Consider the following 20958-nt stretch of genomic DNA (forward strand, 5'->3'; position numbering starts at 1 on the left):
TCAAATTTTAGAATTTTTTATTTTATTTTAAAACAATATTTGAGTAATGATACAATTTTAAGATCAGTCAAACATTATGTGTGTCATCGGGGAGGAGTTTCATATTTGTGGATCTGCTGTGCAGTCAGAGAGGAGCTCATTTTGCTGAGGGATCGCAGGAAATGCGTGTGTTTGATGTCTGAGGCTTCCATGTTCCCGTCCAGCAATGCCAAAAGAGCAGCCTGAGGAAAAAAACAAAAGCAAAACAAACAGATATTTTCAGTTATTTCAAATCTATCCGCCAAGAAAGGATTTTACATTTTACAAGTCTAAGAATTCATTTCATAAGTTTATGTCACCTCTTTGCAAAGATTTTCCAGGTCAGCTCCAGAGAAAAGCTCGGTCTTTGCTGCGAGATCCTCCAGCCGCACATCGGCACCCACAGGCATACGCTTTGTGCACACCTTCAGGACAGCAAGTCGAGCCTAAATATTAGAAAGTGAGGGTCATTAAACACAGATACGCTGACAGGAGAGGCGCGGTTACTTTATTTTAAATGACCTCTTCGTGTTGTAAGTCTTTCTTACAACATTGCTGGTATATGTAATATATTTTGTCCTGTTTTGAGAAGTCCTTTACCTCATGGTCTGGTGGTGGGACATAAATGATGTGATCAAGTCTGCCGGGCCTGAGGAGGGCGCTGTCTAAACAGTCAGGTCTGTTTGTGGCGGCTACAACCATTACATCTTTGTTGCACACTTCCTGGCAGTCCAACTGTCAAACAGTTAAAGCACATAAAGTGTTGATTAAATTATGAACAGATGGATGGATGGTGTGTCACAATGAACTGCAGGATGGTATTATGTCCTCTTTCATAAAGGATGCTCCAGTGTGTCCTCCGCTAAAAGCTGTAATAAAGGAGCGTTTAGCGCATCTTTGTTACTTCCTTTAGTATCTGAATTCAAAAAGCTCTTATTATGACCGCCACACATCTACCTCACTCATTAAGAAACCGACTGATAGTGTTGACTGATCTTCAGGGCAGTTACTTTGGAAAGCTGTAACAGCAAAAACCATTTATACAGAATCAGCTTTACGAGTTTGCCTCAAAATAGGGTTAAAAATAAATAAATAAACTTTTAAAAATTCAGCTGTTACAAGCAAATGTGGAAATTTTGGGGGCGATAGGAAAAGGGTAAAGCCAAAGATCAATAGATGTCAACCCCAAACATCTGAAGTCTACCCCTGAAAAAATCTGTGCTATTTTTACATTCACCTGTGTGCCACGAAAGCAAAATGAAACAAAACAAATTGGAAATTCAAGAGAAGAACCAGAAGCTGACCTGCTCAGGTGTGAGACTCTCCTCGACTCCCTCTGCCTGGAGGATCTTCTCCGTCCCTCTCCTCTCATGAGTCTTCAGGCCGATCCCATCCATCTCGTTGAGGAGCACAGAGAGAAGACGAGTCTGTACGCTGTTTGGTGTTTGACTGTGTGACCGCGAGCCAATCAGTGAGTCAATCTCATCGAGGAACAGGATGCTTGGAGCGCAGGCCCGGGCCTGATGAAACAGCTGCATGGGGACAGACAGACGCAGGGCTTAGTGGACGAAACACAAGGGAGGACACAATCATTAATGCTCATCTGTTCGAGATTATAAAAAGGAAGAACCTGAGCTAAAGCCTTCTCTGAATCTCCGACGTAGGGAGAGTAGAGGTCAGCGCCACTGACAGACAGGAAGGCACAGTTGGAGGAAGTAGCGGCAGCTTTGACAAGCGTCGTCTTTGCGCATCCCGGAGGCCCGTACAGCAGCACACCTCGAGGTTGACACAGACCTAGACGAACAAAGGCTTCAGGGTGCGCCATCGGCCACTCGATGCTCTTTGACGTGGAGACAATGAGGGAAAACAAACCTCCAGTAATAAGGTTTTTTTCTCCGAATACATAAATGTGCATTTTTGAGCAAAGCCACTCAATTAGCTACCTGTCTTAGTTTGAGTTTGACGTCATCCAGGCCTCCAATTTGCTCCCAGGTCACCGGAGAGAGCTCCGTCCTGCCCATGCTGCTCCTAAGGCAAGAGGGACGCACCGACTTCAAAGCCTCATGAAAGTGCTTCATACTCACCAGCTGCTCCCCTGAACACTGCAGACAGTGACAGAAACAGCAACAGGTTTTTACAGCTGTCATCCACTCAGTCTCCCTATTATTTCCTATGTAATCTTTCACACATCTAAAGAACACATTCACTGTGAGCCTTTTGAGATGAATTTCTAAATGTGATTCTTATTCAGGCTTCAACTTTGACTTTACAATTACAACACAGCTGCACAATTTGCAATAAAGTGAGTCGTTCCTGTAGCAAAAAAGCAAAAACTAGTGTTTTGTTTCGCTGTGACAGGTCGCTGTGGTTACTTTGGAGTCTTCCCGTATAGCGTGCATGGCGGCCTCCCGGCACAGGGCACTGAGGTCTGCTCCCACGTAGCCTGTAGTTGTTTGTGCAAGCGCTGTCAGGTTCACACTGGGACACACAGGCATCCTCTCACACAGGACAGACAAGATGGCCTTTCTCTGCTGCAAGGTTGGAGCTCCGATTATAATCTGTGGGAAAGGCGAACACTCAGAGACTAACGACTCACATACACATATCTGCACCAACTCACCGACCTGGACATTTATTTTATATAAAAGTAAAAAAGGTACATCTTGCCTTATAATCAGAAAAAACAAACAAAAAAAACCCAGCTGAAACCAATTGAAGAATTACAAACGTCATCAAATGTCATCTTTCTCAAGAAAAATTAAAAACACTGGATCCGTGACAGTGAGCGGACACGCACCTCTCTGTCAAATCTTCCTGGCCGGCGCAGTGCTGGGTCTAAGCTGTCGGGCCGGTTGGTGGCTCCGACGATGAGGAAGCGGTCAGACTGATTCATCCCGTCCATGAGTGTGAGAAGCTGAGCAACCAGCCGGTTCTCCGGTGCCGACGAGCTGGTTCTCCTCGGACACAGAGAGTCCAGCTCGTCTAAGAACAGCACACAGGGACCCTCATCTGCTGCCGATCGAGCACGCTCGAACACGGCCCGCAGCGTCTCCTCGCTCTCACCCGGCCGAGCCCCCACCACCTGAAATTATTGTTCAGAATTACTGGTAATGCATTTACATGCAAAATGCTTCGTGTATTACGAGGAACATTAGACGGCATCAACATTATGATGAGGTGTGATTAGTATCGTCTTTTTTACCTCTGGCCCTCTGACCACCACCAAGCTGGCTCCCACCTCACCCACCACTTGGCGGACCAGCAAGGTTTTGCCTACACCTGGAGGCCCCACCAGAAGCACCCCTCTGGGACAGGATACACCGAGAGAGCTCAGTGTGCTTGGATAGAGAAGTGGCAGCTTCAGCATCTCTCTAAGTGATGCAGACACCTAAAATGTTGTAAAAAAAACAAACAAACAAACAAACCAAACAAACAATCAAAAAGCCCACACACATTAGGTGCTGTACAGTGGGAAAGAAAATCCTGTAAGGTGTCATTTAAATTGATTCACCTCCTCCAGCCCCCCCAGCTGCACCGTGTGCCGCTCCTGCAGCTGACTCCTGTAATGTCGGAGTGTCTGGACGCCAGCAATCTCAACAGCAGTCTTCGAGGTGATGAATCCAGCACTATCCGACTCTGGACTTATGCTTTCAATAACAACATATTTGATCTCTGTGTCGAAATCCTCCAGGTTTATTAAAAACCCATCATGGACACAAACACCTTTCAGCGTGTCTTTTACGAGCTCATGAACAAGGCGATGCGGTGTGCGTTTCCTGAAATCGACACTCTGGACTATCACGGTTATCCTGACGCCTTTCAGTTTGGAGCAGACCACAGGTGTGAGCTGAGCGGGGTCCAGGCTCAGGTGCGAGGGGAGCTCAGAGAGAAGACTGGGGGAGAAACATTTCAGGTCCATCTGCAGGAAGCCCTCTGCCAAGTCAGCCCGGGGCCAGGCAGTGCACAGGCAGCTTCCTCCGGAGACAGACACCAGCAGAGGGGAGCCCAGGTGCACACCCAGCGCCGACATCATGCCCGGACCAAGCCTGCATCTCTGAGAGCCCCGGTCTGATGGATCCACGGAAAGCAGCCTCAGAGGCTCCATACTCCACCTGATGGGGAAATAGAGACAGACACGCACGTAACGTTAGTGAAGCAGAGAGACGAAGCAGAAACTCAGAGGCAGCATAAAACTTCACCGAGGCTACATGCTACATGCTAGCCGTTAGAGCTTCTTTTAGCGGCGCTAAATGGACAAAACTCTGATTAAGATGGGTCTAAGCCAAAGAGGTTTAAGTACCGGAAACGGCTGAAACCAGCCGACAGCAGCCAAACAATCAGAAATAAAATGGGTGATAATACCAACTATATACTACACAGAACATATCAACTCCTACTTTACTGTTTACAAAATCCATGTGGCATTAAAATAACAGGGCCAACCAAAACAGCCTCCTGCGTGAGGTGACGCTAATCTTCCGCGTCTATACTTTACTATGTAAAAGTCTTCTGCTAGGAAATACAGTATATAAGACAAAGACAGTTTTTACAATTTTCGTGAACATAAAAGTCAATATTTGGAATGTTTAGGAATCTTTATTCTTCAACACAGTCTGAACTATCTTAGTCAGGTTTTCTTGTGATTTCTTTACGTAGTCTTCAGGAATAGTTCCCCAGGCTTCTAGACAGACATTCAAAGCTCTTCTTTGGATGTTGGCTGCCTTTTGTTCTGCACACTGCTTCAATAATTTAGAGGTCCAAGCAACTGAATGGTCACATGAAACTCTCACGTCCTGTGTGAGGCCTTTGCTGTTTCCCCCCGTTTCTTAAGGACATTATTTTTTAGATATAATTTGTCTGCTGCATTTGTTTTTTTTTTGTTCTTTTTAGGCCTGTCACTTCTTCTGTTGTTCTCCACTTGTCGATCTAATTTTATGCCTGTCAAACTTGTTATCTTTGGCTTTAATTCATAAATTCAACCGAACAAATGAGAACAAATGATGTGTTTTGTGACAGGCTGCTGGTCTAAACTCTCCAAAGAAAAGATTTGAAATCGGTTCTTTGCTAAATTGTCTGTAATGTGTAGGCACAACGCTGGTCCATCTCTTGAGTAAGGTGCCTTTTTATGCTTTTTCTTTTCTCTTTTTGCCTTTTTATGTTTGAATGATTCATAAGTCAGAGTTAGGTTAGCTTAACAAAAAACACTTCTCTGAAAATGGTCAGGTTTAAGGATTGGAATGAAAATAAGTGAAAAAGAATTTGCCATAAACAACAATCATTAGAAAACTATGGATAAGATACTTTAAAAACCCTACCTGCTAAAAAATGACCTATTATTGTGTGAATAAATGTTTGGCTACATGTTTTGTACTGAGGTTATTCCTCAAATATCAAGTAAACATTAAAAAAGAATAATATAATATAATATAATATAACATAATATAATATAATAATGATTTTATTCCCGTAATTACCATTATTATTAATTGTTCCTATCTATCTATCTATCTATCTATCTATCTATCTATCTATAATGCAATTATGGGATTTTATGTAAATATAAATGTAAATATTAATTTATAAACCGATAAGATTGCATTATCACGTGACAGGGACTAACAAAGAGAGGGAGCAGTAATAGTTTTTGCCGTCCAACCATTTACAGGTGGGACAGCGTTCTCTGACTCTCTGGCGTCACCTTGTGTGCAGAAACGAAAATGCTCACTGGCCTAATTAACAACACCGACACCAGGTAGTCCCCAATTACTTGTGCCCAAGATAGACTGAAAGTGTTTGTTCTTACTGATACTGTTTTAACAGCTACTTTATTGCACAGTAAGGACCATAGCCGGTCGGTTCATCCGCTCTAAAATAAAATGACCAGCCAGTGTCTTCCTTCCCGGGCGTCTTAATCCAGCCCTTAATTCTGTGGGAGTGTGGCAGTGTATCAGCCTGCGCAGGGCCTGAAGGAGTTTAGCTGCTTCAGAGGTGGTGATGACTGAAGTCACGTGGGCTTACTATTTATACTCAAATAGTCCGGCAGTGATAAGGAAACTGTGGAAGGTCGTCTGTCTCTCCTTGCAAGCAGACGGGAAGGATTTTGGGGGTATAGGAACCTCGCAGGTGACACTGCTGTGAAACCCGCTCTTTCTGGAAACCTGAAAGGCAAGTGTGAGAACAAGCAAGTCCATCAGCCGGTCTTTGAGTGTGTGACTAGATTACTGGAGAATGAGGAGCAGTGATTTGAGTGTGATTCAGTAAAATGAATGAATGAATGAATGAATGAATGGGAGGGAAGGTAAACAGCAAAACGTTGTTGTGACTCAGAAATCAAAACATCAACCAAAGCATGACAAGTTTCCACAGTCATGTGTTTTGTTTTGTCTTTCTGGTTGTGGCATTATTTGTCTTTATATAAGACAGACCAACATTTGTAAACACCACATTTTTTCCAGTCTTGACTGTATCTGAGCTGTCCCCCCTCCAGCCCCCCCTTTGTTATCTGCACACTGGTTGCTCTTCTCCGGCTCACAACAACCAGGCCACACTTGGCACACTTTCCCCCCTGTGCCGTCATAATTCCAGTTCTCGCGAAGAGAAGCCTGGAGTGTGTAATCAACCCTGTGCTCTGCATGTGTGTGTGCGGCTGAAATGTCACTCTGCTGTTTGTAGGCCTCGCAGCACGCATAGTCTGAGTGTGTGACTTGGGGAAAGGGGGGCCCGGGACTTGCTTTGAGGGTATTTTTAAAAAATTATGTTCTTTTTTATTTGACTGTAGATGTAGTGTCGCCTTATCGCCAACCTCTACTTCTCCTTGTTTGTGTTCGTAATCAAGAGCTTAGAAGGAGCCTCAGGGCGGACGCTCAGCAGCCATGTCGACCCTTCTCCGCTGCATCTGTAGCTCCTCTGTCATTCTGTCCCAGCGAGGGGTCCATCTGAAGTTCCCTGGAAGGAGGCATTTCAGGACTTTCCCTGTGTTATGGGACCAAAAGGCCTCCAGAGGTAGGAAATTTACAAATCTCTCTGCTTCACAGAGGACAGGCTGGGCTTGCGTGCTTTCTCGTGTCTGACTTGAGGAATGAGAGCGTAACGGTTCACTCAAGGACAAGCTCCGGCCGGCCAAAGGAGTGGAAAACTTCCACTGCAGATCACAAACTGTTTGCAGCAGGTTGCTAGAGATGTTCTCAAAATAGGGGAAGCTGCTATAAAGCAGACGGCGGCTTTGCTCGTGAGAGCTGCTAACATGTGAGAGCGGACGAGAGGTCAGTTAAAGGTGACCTGTAAAAACTTGACAGCAGTGCAGCTGATTCTGATGACAGCCTTTTGTGTATGGAGCCTGTGCTGTGTGCGAGGCACACGGCACAGAGTGCTCGTCAAAGTTTTGAGTTGCTGAAATCTTTTAAGTTTGACTTTGGAGTGTGTCTGCATAGGACTGCAGGGCCTCTGTGTGTGTGCTGGCCTGGTGCCAATCACCTGCTAATAATGTCTCCATGGTGGCGAGGTCACTACACCATGTAGGGAGAGAAATGTGTAACCTGACACTGTTTCCAGCAACGCAAATCTCAGCTGTACGCGCATGCCTGCTGCGTTGTTGCGTAAAAGAAGATAAACTTATGTCTTGTGCATATTTTTTTTGTGTGTGACAAGTTCCAAGTTCTTCACTCTCGGCTGCATTGTTTTATTTCCCCCTTTTTCTTTTTGTTTTGTTTTTTTGACCTCAGGTGTGCTCTACAAGGACCTGGTGGTTGGAGTTCCTAAGGAGACGTTACAGAATGAGCGTCGCGTGGCGCTGTCTCCGGCTGGGGTGCAGGCGCTGGTCAAACAGGGCTTCAGGGTGCAGGTGGAAAGCGGCGCCGGGGACGAATCAAAATTCTCCGATCAGCAGTACAGAGATGCTGGAGCCACCATTACTGATGTTAAGGGAGCCCTCGGCTCAGACTTGGTCCTTAAGGTTCGTACCCGGCATGCTTTGGGCCGCAGATCAGACTCTTCTTTGCAGCTTCACAGCTCAGAAACCGTAATCACCAACAATCTTCTTAAGGCCTCATACTATAGACTCATCTCAGTGCAGCATCTGACACCAATGATCACTTTGAGCTTCCTGATATGTTCCAGTCAAAGTAACCACTCTCCTCTGGTTTGAGTAATCTGTATACTTTGTGAAAATGAGCACTGATGTTTTGATTTGCTGCTACATAAGCAAACTAGATCCACATATCTGTCAGTTATATTTAATTGTGAGTGGAAAATAGATTTTTTTTTTTCTTTTTAGGTTCGAGCCCCCAGTTTGAGTGAGGTAGATCTCCTGAAACCCAAATCCACCCTGGTGAGCTTCATCTATCCAGCACAGAACCAGGAGCTGATGAATAAGCTGTCACAGAGGCAGAGCACTGTGCTGGCCATGGATCAGGTGCCCAGAGTTACCATTGCACAAGGCTACGATGCACTCAGTTCCATGGCTAACATTGCTGGGTAAACAAAAATGTATTTTTAAGTCCAGATTTCATCTGTTTGTTTAGTTAATGTAAATGTGACTTGAGTTTTTGTTATGTAGGTACAAGGCTGTGGTTCTGGCTGCCAACCACTTTGGCAGGTTCTTTACTGGTCAGATTACAGCTGCAGGAAAAGTGCCTCCAGCTAAGGTAATAGTCTATGTTTTACTCAACCAAGCATGATCTATTTCGACAGTCAGTACAGCGTTTTCTTTCCTTTCAGTATACTTAAAATTAAAAATGAAGTGTGAAGTGAAATCTTGGTACATTTGGATGTTTCTGTTGTAAACAGGTCCTGGTTATTGGAGGTGGAGTGGCTGGTTTGGCAGCAGCCGGGGCAGCTAAGTCAATGGGAGCCATAGTCAGAGGGTTTGATACCAGGTATAAGGTTGGCAACGCCTCAAACTGCAGGCTTATTAATGATGGACAGAATTTTGCTGATAGGCTGGCTGCTTCTTGACTTTCAGGCCAGCTGCTCTGGAGCAGTTCAAGTCGTTTGGGGCTGAGCCTTTAGAAGTAGACCTCAAAGAGTCTGGCGAGGGTGTTGGCGGTTATGCCAAGGAGATGTCAAAGGAGTTCATCGAGGCTGAGATGGCTCTTTTTGCCAAGCAGTGTAAAGAGGTCGACATTATTGTCAGCACTGCCCTGATTCCCGGTGAGTCACATCGGTACTTTAAGCCACTTTTGCCTTTATCGTTTGGCATCAAAAGTTTCATCACTATTTGCTTTTATTTCATCTTTTCCACAGCAACACTGAACGTCAATTAGAAATAAACATATGAAATATTGCTCTGCAAGTGTGCTGAGAATTTCACTCGCTGTTGGCTTATTTTATTTAATCTAGCAGCTAAGGACTCAGTAGGCTTCGTGGGAGTTGGTCCTAAACATAAGCAACGTATAATTTTATCTGTTGACACTTGAGTAAATTGTCTGCTAGTCTGCCCCTCACTCATCACTTTCAAAAGAGGTGGCGATGGCGAAAAGCCTCCGCTTTGGACTTTGCAACTAGATCTAACTAACCAACGTATGATGGCACAGTGGCCTCGTCCAATTTTTCTATACTGTCTATGGCTTAAGCCCCATCAACCCCATAATGTCGCTTTCATGAGGGTCACTACATCTTTAATACGGATTGACTATCCTCTTTGTTAGACAGCATGATGCTGTTTGATGCATCTCATTCCTTTCTACCTGTGGTCCTATGCTCACTCAGGGAAGCGTGCACCCATACTGATCAAAAAGGAGTTTGTAGAGTCTATGAAGGATGGCTCTGTAGTGGTGGATCTAGCTGCAGAGGCAGGGGGCAACATCGAGACCACAAAGCCCGGACAGCTGCATGTTTACAGGGTATGTTTTGGCCTAGCTTGCACATTTGGATAAACTGGATAATTTTAAGGAATGCAAAAGATGTATTTCTGATTTGGGATATATATGATTTATTTATGTATGAATAATGTACTTTTTTGTTAACTAGGGAGTAACACACATCGGCTACTCAGACCTGCCCAGCCGCATGGCCACCCAAGCCAGCAGTCTATATTCAAACAACATACTGAAGCTTCTGAAGGCCATTAGTCCAGACAAGGAATACTTCCACTATGAGCCCAAAGAAGAATTTGATTATGGAACAATTGACCACGTCATCCGTGGGACTCTTGTTATGAAGGTGGAGTTTTTTTTTTTTTCCATGTGACTGTCTCCTGTCAGCTTCCATCCCCACTGGCATCCCTCCTTCCCTCTCAGCATGCGCTGTCAGATCCTGTCATGCTTGGCTAGAGCGCCAATTGAGTACCAAAACAGAGTCCCAGCTGGGAATAGCTCAAGTTGGATCCCAGCAAGAATGTTATAAACGTTTCAAAATACACTTTTCCAGGAATTTAGCTTTGACACATTGTTTATGGCAGAATAAGCACGCAACCTCAATAGGACATATCAGCTTACCTCTTGTTACACTAAGCATTATTCAGCCCCTTAAAAGAGAATTTATCTTTCAAAACCACTGCTAACTGGTTTGTGATTGCTTTTTTGTTTAGCGTAATCCCCTGTGCCGTCCACGAGTTCGTGTTCGAGAGCTCACCCACTGTGTGAAAGTCTTGATGTCTGTTTCTCACGCAAATCTTTTGTGGACTCCTCTCTCCTCACTCTGGTCTTCTTGTGTGTTTTCTGGTGCATTCAGGAAGGCAAGAACATGTTCCCATCACCCCTTCCAAAAACAGTCCCGCCATCGCCGGTGAAACAGAAAACGGTTGCAGAGTTGGAGGCCGAGAAAGTGGCGTCCGTTTCGCCCTTCAACCGCACCATGACCTCTGCTGGTGTCTACACTGCAGGTTAAACACAAACACAGAAGTATTCAGACTTCTGGGACATTTAGCACTGCTTTATTTGGCTTCACTGAGAGGATTTGTTCTGTGTAAAACATTAATTTGTACTGAAATTAAAGCATGCAAATAATCCAATTAAAGTAAAATATCAATTTTCACTATCTTTTGGTTTAAATCAGGGGTGTCCAACTCCAGTCCTCGAGAGCTACCGTCCTGCAGCTTTTAAGCGCATCCTTGTTCCAACACACCTGAATCAAATACTGGCTTGTTATCAGACCTTTGCCAAAATGGATGGCATGCTGAAAAGAGGTAATCCAACAATCTGATTCAGCTGTGTTAGAGTAGGGACGCATCTAAAACAGGGGTAGACAACTCCAGGCCTCGAGTGCCAGTGTCCTGCAGGTTTTAGATATCACCCTGGGTCAGCACATCTGAATCAAATGATTAGTTCATTCCCAGACCTCTGGAGAACATGGGCTGTATCCCAATTCAGGGTCTGCAGCCTTAAAGTACGCAGCCTCAACGATCCTCAAGGGCCGCATACTTAAAGACCGCTAAGGCCGGAAGTGCGAGGCTTGTGAAATGGGACGGTCTAGCCTCCGTTGCGCTGCCCAGGTTGCCTAGCAACCATGATACTAAATCATACAGCTTTGTTTGACAGAAATGAAGGAGAAAATCTTTTGTTCATTTCTTTGTTTGTTTCTACATGAGCTTTGATCATTCTCTGTAAGATTAAGGTCAGCTATTGAACGGCGTATATTTTAAAGTAAAGGCTTTAAAACCAAGTTAGTACAAACGTCACTAATGTCACATAACTTTGCCGACATGTGGCCAGCAGTAATGTTTTAATGTTCTTCGTTATTAAACATTTGCACATAAATAAGTGACATGATATTCAGTACTTGAAGTTTACTCTTCAGGCAGCCCTCATCCGCCGTTTGTTAGGAGGAAATTTAGCCATTTGAATCAGCTGCGTTGGATCAAGGACACATCTAAAACCTGCAGGACACTGGCACTCGAGGCCTGAAGTTGCCTACCCCTGATCTAAAAGCAGCAGGACAGTAGCTCTCGAGGACTCAAGTTGGACATCCCTAGTTTAAATGGCTTGTGTTAGTGTGACATTAATATTAGACAAAGATAACTTAAGTAAATGCAGAAGTTTTTAAATGATTATTTCATTTATTAAGGAAAAAAGCTACCCAAACCTACCTGGCCTTTCAGGTAAAAGTTAAAACAATCTTTGGAAGATCTGAGTCCAGTTACATCTGGCATACACAGCCTTTAATGAAAAGAACATCATACCAGCAATTAAACATGGTGGTGGTAATGTAATGGTCAGGGGTTGCTTTGCTGTTTCAAGACCTGTACAACTCGCCATAACTGATGGAACAATGAATTCTGGTCTCTACCAGAAAATCCTGAAGGAGAATGTCTGGCCATGAGTTTATAGCCCAAAGCTCAAGCACACTTAGGTTATGCAGAAGGACAGTGATCTGAAAACACACCAGAAAGTCCATCTGTTGATGTCTTAAAAAAACAAAATGAAGGTTTTGGAGTTGTCTAATCAAATTGTGGACTTGAATCAGATTTAGATGCTTGACCTTAACCTCCTAGGACCTGGCATCCACATATGTGGACATCACATTTTGGGTTGTCTAGACCAAAATACTAAACTTTGCTCTACAAGGGCCTGATATCCACTTACGAGGACATCATGCTGCCACTGTTCAATCGAAATTTAATGTGAATGTCCTCATATGTGGCTCTCATTTTTCTCAGAAACAAAAATCAGTTAAAAAAAATAAATTGCGTAACTCTTTGTTGTTACATTCATCAGCTCCCAATCAGCCCAAATGGCAAAGCGAAATTACAAATGCATACCATGAAGTTTGGGTCTTAGGAGGTTAAACAGGTTATTCGTGCTCAAATCCTCCAATGTTGCTGAATTACAATTCTGCAAAGAAGAGTGGGCCAAAATTCCTCCACAGTCACGAGAGACCCATTTCCAGTTTTTGCACATGCTTGATTGCAGTTCTTGCTGCCAAGGGTGGCTCAACCAGTTATTACATTTAGGGGGGAGGTGGTTTTTCACATAGAAGTTTCAGGTAGGTTGGGGTGGCTTTTTCCCCCTTAAAAACCTGTTTACTCAGGTTATCCAATATTAAAATCTGTTTGATCTGAAACATTTGGGTATGGCAAGTATGCCAAAAACTAAGAAATGTAAAGTGGGACTGCTTTTCTACATAATGGATATGTGCTGGAAACCTTTGTATGTGGACAAGAAAAGCAATTTGCAATTTAAGCATGTCTCTTTGGGATTTCATTGTAAGATTCATGAGGGGAAAAATCCTTTACTTTCCAGTCTGACTTTGTAATTTTTCCATTTTTAAAACAAGTCATTGTAACAGATCTTACTGTGACCTTTGGAAGCCCCCCTGTAACTGAGCACAGCGATGAATATATTTTTCAGTAAATTCAAACATTTCGCTTCACTTCTTTCAGAGAAACTATGAATCATAATAGCTGGTAATAAAACGACATGTTTATTTGTCTTATTCAGTTATTCCATTCCTTCAATGGTTAAGAAGGGACTGGAAAGCAAACTTGAAACTACAGCAGCAGGGAAAGCACAAACATGGCAACAGCAACACTGCCTTGCTCTGTCTCTCTCTAGGCCTGTCTACCTGTCTGGCTCTAGGCATCATCTCGCCCAATGCTGCTTTCACTCAGATGGTCACCACCTTTGGTTTGGGTGGGATAGTGGGATACCACACTGTGTGGGGTGTGACCCCCGCTCTGCACTCACCTCTCATGTCCGTCACCAATGCCATCTCAGGTCAGAACTCATTAAAGTCATGAAAATCTGTATAGATGTGGTGATATTTGAGTGATTCCTTTTTATTTGTTAACAAATTCTTTTCTGTCAGGTCTGACTGCAGTGGGAGGCCTGGTGCTGATGGGTGGAGGTCTCACACCTTCTTCCCTGCCCGAGAGTCTTGCTCTGGCTGCTGCCTTCGTTTCCTCCATCAACATTGCTGGTGTGACATTCAACACTGGACACAAAAATGGCTTCAGTGAACATAAATAATTTCCCACCCAAACAAATGAAAACGGCTAATTCATTCATTTATTTCTGCACCTGTGCAGGTGGTTTTCTGATCACCCAGAGGATGCTGGACATGTTTAAACGGCCCACCGACCCTCCTGAGTACAATTACCTGTATTTGCTGCCTGGGGCTACATTTGTTGGAGGATATGGAGCCTCTGTGGCTGCTGGGTACAGCATCGAGCAGGTGAGACGATGCACATCATGTCATCTCACTCAGATTTGTTTCCACTGACAATCCCCTACTTAATGTAATGTGCATTAAGTAGCGTGACAGTGAAATTAATTGTTTGTAGAGCAGCGGTCCCCAACCTTTTTTGTGCCACAGACCAGTTTATGTCTGACAATATTTTCACCGACTGGCCTTTAAGATGTCTTGGATTTGTTGTACTAATCAACAAAATAAAACCTGTACTGGGAGCAAAAAAGTTTTATTCATAAGACACTGGAAAAGACTGAGGGAAACCGAGTTAATGATAAAAACCCTGAAAACCATAAATTTCACACCCGAGCCATAACTCTCGCGGACCTGTACCCAACGACTCATAGACCGGTACCAGTCCGTGGCCCGGGGATTGGGGACCGCTGTTGTAGAGTAGATGGTACTCTGTCTGGTACTTTAGTGTGGTGACCTCTGCTTGCTAGAAAGTGCATCTAATTTCATGTATAAATTTGTATCTTACAAAATGAAGATACCATGAAATGAATGCATAATTTAATTTTTATATTTATTAGACTGAAACTGAAATATTATGTTAACTTTAAATATGGCTTACCATATATGAACATAAATGCAGTTATGTCAGTTTAATAGAAAAGTTAAGCGCGATCAAAAAAGGATTTCAAATACAGAAATGTCCAACTTCTGAAGAGTGTGTTTGTTTTTGCTCTCAGTACTGGATTGTTGCATGAATTACTGCATCAGGTTGCCATGGAGGCAATCCGCTTGTGGATCTGTTGAGTTGTTTCTGAAGCCCATGCTACTTTGATAGCTTGTCTGTATTGGATCAGGTGTTTCTCATCAGGTCAAGTTGTCTGGCCCGTCTTGCACAGTAATAACATGGTCAGCAGGCCATTTGGTACTAGTTTTGGCACGGTGTGAAAGTGACGTGTCCTGCTGGGAAAAGAAAATCAACATCTTCATAAAGCTTGTCAGCAGATGGAAACTTGAAGCTCTCTAAAGCCTCCTTGCAGACAGCTGCACTGACTCTGGAGTTGATAAAACACAGTGGGCCAAACATCAGCAACACTGGCAGATGATGTGGCATCTCAAACCATCAGACTGCAGGAAATTCACTCTGGATTTCAAACACCTCGGCTTGTGTGCCTCTTTGCGCTCCCTCCAGACTCTTGGACCTTGATTTAGAAATAAAAAGTGAAATTTACTTTCATCTGCAAAGAAAGGCTTCGGACCACTGCACAATAGTCCAGTCATTTTTTAGATTGACCCAGGTAAGATGCTTTTGACTTTGTCTCTGATCTTTGTTTGATCTTAGGAAGATCAAACCCCAGCCTCAGTCCACTCGTTCTCCAAAGCTCTTGAATCAACTTCTTTTTTAACAAACCTCTCAAGGCTGCAGGCGTCCCTATTACCTGTGGACACTTTTCTTGTTACTACCACACTTTTCCATTTCAGTCAACTTTCCATTAACGTGTTTTGATGTGCTATATTAATGACCTTCTATGAAAAGAGTCAATGATCCTGCTTGAGGAGAGACTCAGTGATAATCATCTATACAAGTGTCCAGTCAGCAGTCTTCTCCATGATTGTGGTTGTGTGTATTAAGTAGGCTGAATCATTTACAGGTATTTATACTGTTCTTCTAATGACATATTTTTTTGAGTCTACAATATATAAAATTTTCACTTGTTGTAACTAACTGATGGGAAATACTGAACTTCTTTTAAATATTTGAATTTTCTGAGATGCATCTGGTTAGAGACCTCCAAGGTGAAGTGTTTGGGCATGCTGTACTGGGAGGATCTCTCAGCTGGTTTTGGAACGATGCGCCCTAGAGAACCTATTAAGCTTTTTATATATATTTTTTTCTCTCACATAGATTCTGTTACTGCAGTAGTGGATGCGTTTTAAACATGTTTTTTTCCCTTTCTACTCTTGGCTCTGCATGAGTCAGTGAGATGGGGAAACTCTCATTATGGTCATGTCAGGTACACAGTTCTGGCTTGAGCACAGAAACCAACCCACCTGCTATTCAAATCTTTTCTTTGAGGGAGTTCACTGTGGGGCTGTATCAAGGCCTGGTAGAGGCTATATAGGGATTTTCTTTAAGTGTGAGCCATACAAAGATGATAAGTAGAATGTAAGACTATTTAAAAAAACAAAAACAAAAAAAAAAAAACAAACCCTGTAGATTAACAGACTGGGTCCACTTTGATGTCAGGTCTAGATCAGAAGCTTTCATTTAATTGGGATTACCTCTCATCTTTAAACTAATTTTCATCCTGCTTCTCGATTCTTTGATGACTTATTGATCCATTCTCAACATGTAGCTATGATAAAATGCTGATTCTCACTTTTTCTCCTCAGATGATGTACTTAGGCTCAGGTTTGTGCTGTGTCGGGGCGCTGGCCGGCCTGTCTGCCCAGAGCAGCAGTCGCTTGGGGAACGCCCTCGGCATGATGGGAGTGGCAGGGGGCCTTGCTGCCACCCTCGGTGCCCTCAAACCCTCACCGGAGCTGCTGTCTCAGATGTCTCTGGCTATGGCCGGTGGGGGAACCCTGGGTAGGTGGCTCCATGCATTCAACTAAAATGGATATGATATTGTGTTCACTGATATTTCTTTACTTAAACTGCCCCCCAAAAAAACCTCTTGTGCTGCAAAATGCCCACTGTAGCTTCACAGCGCTTCTAATTTCATCTTATAACAACTCAAGCGGTATGCCCTGCTGTTTCATTGGGTCATGTGAAGGAGACTTGCAAATAACGTAGCACCTCAAGGTTTCAGTTTTCAATAAAAAACAAATTGATCAAGTTTCGGCATGACTCCTCTGAAGTCTAGCGGTTTGTTTCGTTATTAGCTCCTCCTAGCTAATTCATAACATGCATCAATCACTCTGTTGTACATGTTAATCGTAATTTAAGAAGCAGGAAGATGAATGGCAGTGTAATCATCCTAAGAATGAGCGCATACACACAGCATTAAGAGCCGCTTAGTTTTCAAGAAAACGCAATTAAATCCTCAACTTTGAACTCCTGGGATTACCTTTTGAAGAACAGGCCCCATAACTAGAAGCAGGTGTCTGCCTTTTAACCATTTTTTCCCCTTTTTTCTTTCTTCTTTTTTTAATTTCATGTTTTTTTTTCAATGCCCTAAATGTTTCTAGCAGTCAGACTCTGCCAATGTGCATGCGAAGTGTAGTTCTGGTGTTTAACTTTTTTTTTTTTTTTTTAAACTTTCTTCATATCTCAACTACAGGTCTGACCATTGCCAAGCGTATTGAAATCTCAGACTTGCCCCAGCTTGTGGCAGCTTTCCACAGCCTTGTGGGCCTGGCGGCTGTTCTCACATGCATTGCCGAGTATATGATTGAGTACCCTCACCTGGATACTCACCCAGCTGCAGGTGTGCTCAAGACTGTGGCTTACCTGGGCACTTACATCGGAGGCGTCACATTCAGTGGATCACTGGTGGCCTATGGCAAGCTTCAAGGTAATCGATCTGACACTAATCTCTCATTTGCACATTGTCAGTCCATATCTGACGAGGTCAGTCCCTGTCAGATCTGACCATAGCTCTTCTTATTACACACAAATCTCTATGAAAACACATCAGGTTGTCTGGCCGGCTGCTGATTGTTCCTTTCATCTACTGAAAGCCAAAGATCCCCTCTTAAATCCAGGAGTTTCTGTGTAAGTGTCAGCACTCTCTAATTTGCGCTTTAGGCCGACCAATCAAGAGGAACACATGAGAAGCTCTCTGGTAATTTGCCATGGGAAGGGCAGGCCAGTGACTGGATGGCTGTGGTTGGTAGAGGGTTGCTGGCTGATTTGTGGATGAGACAGATGCTCAGACAGCTGATTAGAGGCTTTCGCAGATAAGTCTGAGGGTTCAAAGACACCTGACACTGGTTAAAGAAAAGCACGCTCACTTGTTTTGTCTTGTTCCTTTTAAACCCTACAAAAGTGTGAGAACAGTTTCTCTTCCCTCTCTGAAAAATGTGTTTTTTGGTTGTAGGTCTTTTGAGCTCTGCCCCCCTGCTGCTACCTGGACGGCACATGCTGAATGCCAGTCTGATGGCAGCATCTGTTGGAGGCATGGTGCCCTTTATGCTTAGTTCCAGTTATGGTACTGGCATGGGGTGCCTGCTGGGAGTGTCTGGGCTTTCCACTGTCATGGTGAGTTTGTGACCATTATTAAAGCTGCCAACAGGCAGGGGGTGGGGGGGATTGGCAACATCTCTTTCAGTGAATTTACATTTCAGCAGTTGATTTTTAATGTAAGAATTGTTTTAGCTAACTTGGAATATGTTAAAATACTTGTTTGTTTTTCTGATTCAACCTGTCATAGGGTGTAACGCTAACAGCAGCCATCGGAGGTGCTGACATGCCCGTGGTCATTACTGTGCTGAACAGCTACTCAGGATGGGCACTATGTGCCGAAGGCTTCTTGCTTGACAACAATCTCATGACAATTGTTGGAGCGCTGATTGGCTCCTCTGGTGCAATCCTCTCCTACATCATGTGTGTGGTGAGTAGATGCACATTTCCAGCATTATGCATGAAGTAAAAGGATACAAACGTGTCACTGGGCTGCTTCTTCCTCAAGGCTATGAACCGCTCCCTGCCAAACGTGATCCTGGGCGGGTACGGCACCACCTCAACATTGGGTGGTAAGCCCATGGAGATTGTTGGCACTCACACCGAGGTCAATGTGGACCAAACCATTGACATAATCAAAGAAGCCAACAACATCATCATTACTCCAGGTACACACTGTTTTACAGATGTCTCGAAGCACTGTTGAGGAATGTAATTTTCAGCTTTGTCATTGGTAACTTTTTCTAACCAACCAATCTGTGAAACTGATCTTTTATCAGTTTGTTTCGTTTAATGTAGGTACCTATATTACCACAATAGTACCCCACTTGTAAGTGACTGTATTTAGTTATTAGGTTGCACTATCTAGTTTGATTAGCAGTGTATCCGACCATCCAAAAGCAATGGACAGTGCACAAGAGAGGTGAAGAAAAGGGTTCAGGCAGGGTGGAGCAGGTGGAGATTTAGGATAGTGGAAAGACTGAGATGATTTTTGACAGAAAGATAGCAGCAGGAGTGAAAGGAAAGGTTTACAAGATGGTAGAGGGACCTGCTGTAATGTATGGTTTGGAGACTAGGAAATAGGAAGCGTAAATGGAGTTGGCAGAGCTGAAGATGCTAAGATTTTCATTTGGGTACATCAGAGGAACAGAGCAGGCTGATCAGCTTGGAAACAAAGTTGGAGACGCAAAGCTGATATAGTTCAGAGATGGGCAAAAGAGGAATGGTGGATATATTGGACAAAGGATGTTGAAGATGGAGCTACCGGGCAAGAGGAAAAGAGAAAGACCACAGAGAAGATTCATGGATGTAGTGAAGGACATGCAGAGGGTGGGTGTGACAGACGAGGATGCTGGGGAGGGGTGAGATAGAGGCAGATGAATTGCTGTGGCGACCACTAAAGGGAGACGCCGAAAGGAGAAGAGAGAGGGAGAGCGAGAGAAGAAGAATCCTGTGTCGTCATGTTGGATCAAGTGAATGAAGACCCTATTCATAAAAGCCTAGAGGTTAGACAGTGACTTTCTGGCATCTACAGGCTGATAGGGAAAATGTGCTGTTTTATTTTTGTTTGTTTCCCCCCAACCTGCTGGTGATAACCTTGCGCTGCTCTTATAGTTAATGGTGGCAAAATATGGTTGACCACAGCAATCTAGTGACCAAAGCTATTCTAAGGAGGTTTTTGGTGTAACACCCTGTTTGATTGGGGAGGGATTCCAGGTTGCAGCGAATGAAGATACATCATTTCTTTTAATTTTTTTTTAAAATGACGAGTCATTGGGCCATGTCCAATATGGAGAACAACTTGAGCATAATGCACTAAGAAAATGCATAATAAACGTCTACTGTGTATACTATGTAACATGCAGGTAAAATAATGCAATCTTACTCACTGAACTGGATCTTGGATTTTATTTAATTTTTTTTAATTGGCTGTCTCAGAGTGTGCCATATTATTTATCAGATAAGCATTACAAATGCAGGGCTAAAGGAAGGATGTCAAACTCATTTTACATTGTGCCACGTACAGCCTACTTTGACCTTAAGTGGGCTGGACTGGTCGAAATCCCCTTTGTTTATTTAAGAGACTGATAATGTCCTTTTAAAAAAAGATTGTAAAGCATAAAAACGGGAAGTTTCTGTGATCTGCTTATCTATTAATTTACTTTGGTATAATCGATGTGGAAGGTCTTTATTAGTAGGAAAAGCTGTAAATCTTTTCCATAGCTGATTCGGTGGGCTAGCTTGGATTCTTTGGCTGGCCAGTTCTGGCTCCCTGGGTCTCACGTTTGAAGGGTTTCCAGCAAAATGAATTAGCTGAGGTGAAGGCCAGCAGACAGATATATAGCCACCTGTAATGGCATCTATGTGTTAATGAAGCCATGTCTTTAAGCTCAAAGATTGAATTTAAACAGATGAGTTAAAATGGAGACAAAGTGTTTTGGTATGTCTATTTCTTTGTGTTAGCTTCAAATGGCCATTTAAGAAACTGTTTTTGGCACTCCAACATTGGTTTCAGGTGTGTTGTGTTATCAGTTGTTAATTAAGTCTTAAGCAGACATGAAGAGCAGGTAGCAAGTTAGATAACACTGTGCTTCACCCAAAGTTTCCTCATTTTTGAAGTCCTTAGCTATAAGTTGTTTCATCTGGGGATTTTTTTTTTTTTTTTTTTTAGTGCTGCACAAAAAATTATGTAAACTGATATAAACTGTTAGAATTTGGGCTAAAGCCAGCTTGCAATCAGT

The 20958-nt window shown here is 43.4% G+C and overlaps 2 protein-coding genes across 4 annotated transcripts in view; one reads left to right on the forward strand and one right to left on the reverse strand.

The window, feature by feature from the left end:
- On the reverse strand, positions 1 to 10655 carry afg2b (AAA ATPase AFG2B). 2 transcript variants are annotated; one of them, XM_026163471.1, is made up of 11 exons: positions 10588 to 10655; positions 3530 to 4130; positions 3221 to 3406; positions 2816 to 3100; positions 2391 to 2576; positions 1962 to 2120; positions 1649 to 1858; positions 1323 to 1550; positions 619 to 753; positions 339 to 464; positions 1 to 221 (listed from the first exon to the last, which is right to left on the reverse strand). In XM_026163471.1, the coding sequence occupies exons 2-11, from the start codon at positions 4121 to 4123 to the stop codon at positions 84 to 86; spliced, it is 2247 nt and encodes a 748-aa protein (XP_026019256.1). In that variant the 5' UTR covers positions 4124 to 4130; positions 10588 to 10655; the 3' UTR covers positions 1 to 83. The 2 variants fall into 2 exon arrangements, with proteins under 2 accessions (XP_026019256.1, XP_026019264.1); XM_026163479.1 differs by lacking the exon at positions 10588 to 10655 and adding an exon at positions 4319 to 4703.
- Positions 5847 to 20958, forward strand: part of nnt2 (nicotinamide nucleotide transhydrogenase 2) — a 17689-nt gene continuing 2577 nt past the window's right edge. The window contains exons 1-18 of one of the 2 annotated variants that reach the window (XM_026163458.1): positions 5847 to 6183; positions 6854 to 7020; positions 7740 to 7969; positions 8291 to 8490; positions 8573 to 8660; positions 8803 to 8891; positions 8978 to 9165; positions 9724 to 9857; positions 9985 to 10176; positions 10687 to 10837; positions 13506 to 13667; positions 13759 to 13869; positions 13979 to 14124; positions 16486 to 16681; positions 17376 to 17609; positions 18135 to 18295; positions 18468 to 18647; positions 18726 to 18885. In XM_026163458.1, the coding sequence (XP_026019243.1) occupies positions 6891 to 7020; positions 7740 to 7969; positions 8291 to 8490; positions 8573 to 8660; positions 8803 to 8891; positions 8978 to 9165; positions 9724 to 9857; positions 9985 to 10176; positions 10687 to 10837; positions 13506 to 13667; positions 13759 to 13869; positions 13979 to 14124; positions 16486 to 16681; positions 17376 to 17609; positions 18135 to 18295; positions 18468 to 18647; positions 18726 to 18885 (2752 nt within the window). In that variant the 5' untranslated portion in view covers positions 5847 to 6183; positions 6854 to 6890. Of the gene's footprint in view, positions 6184 to 6236; positions 6757 to 6853; positions 7021 to 7739; positions 7970 to 8290; positions 8491 to 8572; positions 8661 to 8802; positions 8892 to 8977; positions 9166 to 9723; positions 9858 to 9984; positions 10177 to 10686; positions 10838 to 13505; positions 13668 to 13758; positions 13870 to 13978; positions 14125 to 16485; positions 16682 to 17375; positions 17610 to 18134; positions 18296 to 18467; positions 18648 to 18725; positions 18886 to 20958 lie in introns of those variants that run through there. The other variant, XM_026163449.1, reaches the window with a different exon arrangement.

This window comes from Astatotilapia calliptera, chromosome 1, assembly GCF_900246225.1.
Source record: "Astatotilapia calliptera chromosome 1, fAstCal1.2, whole genome shotgun sequence".
Classification (NCBI taxonomy): Eukaryota; Metazoa; Chordata; class Actinopteri; order Cichliformes; family Cichlidae; genus Astatotilapia; species Astatotilapia calliptera.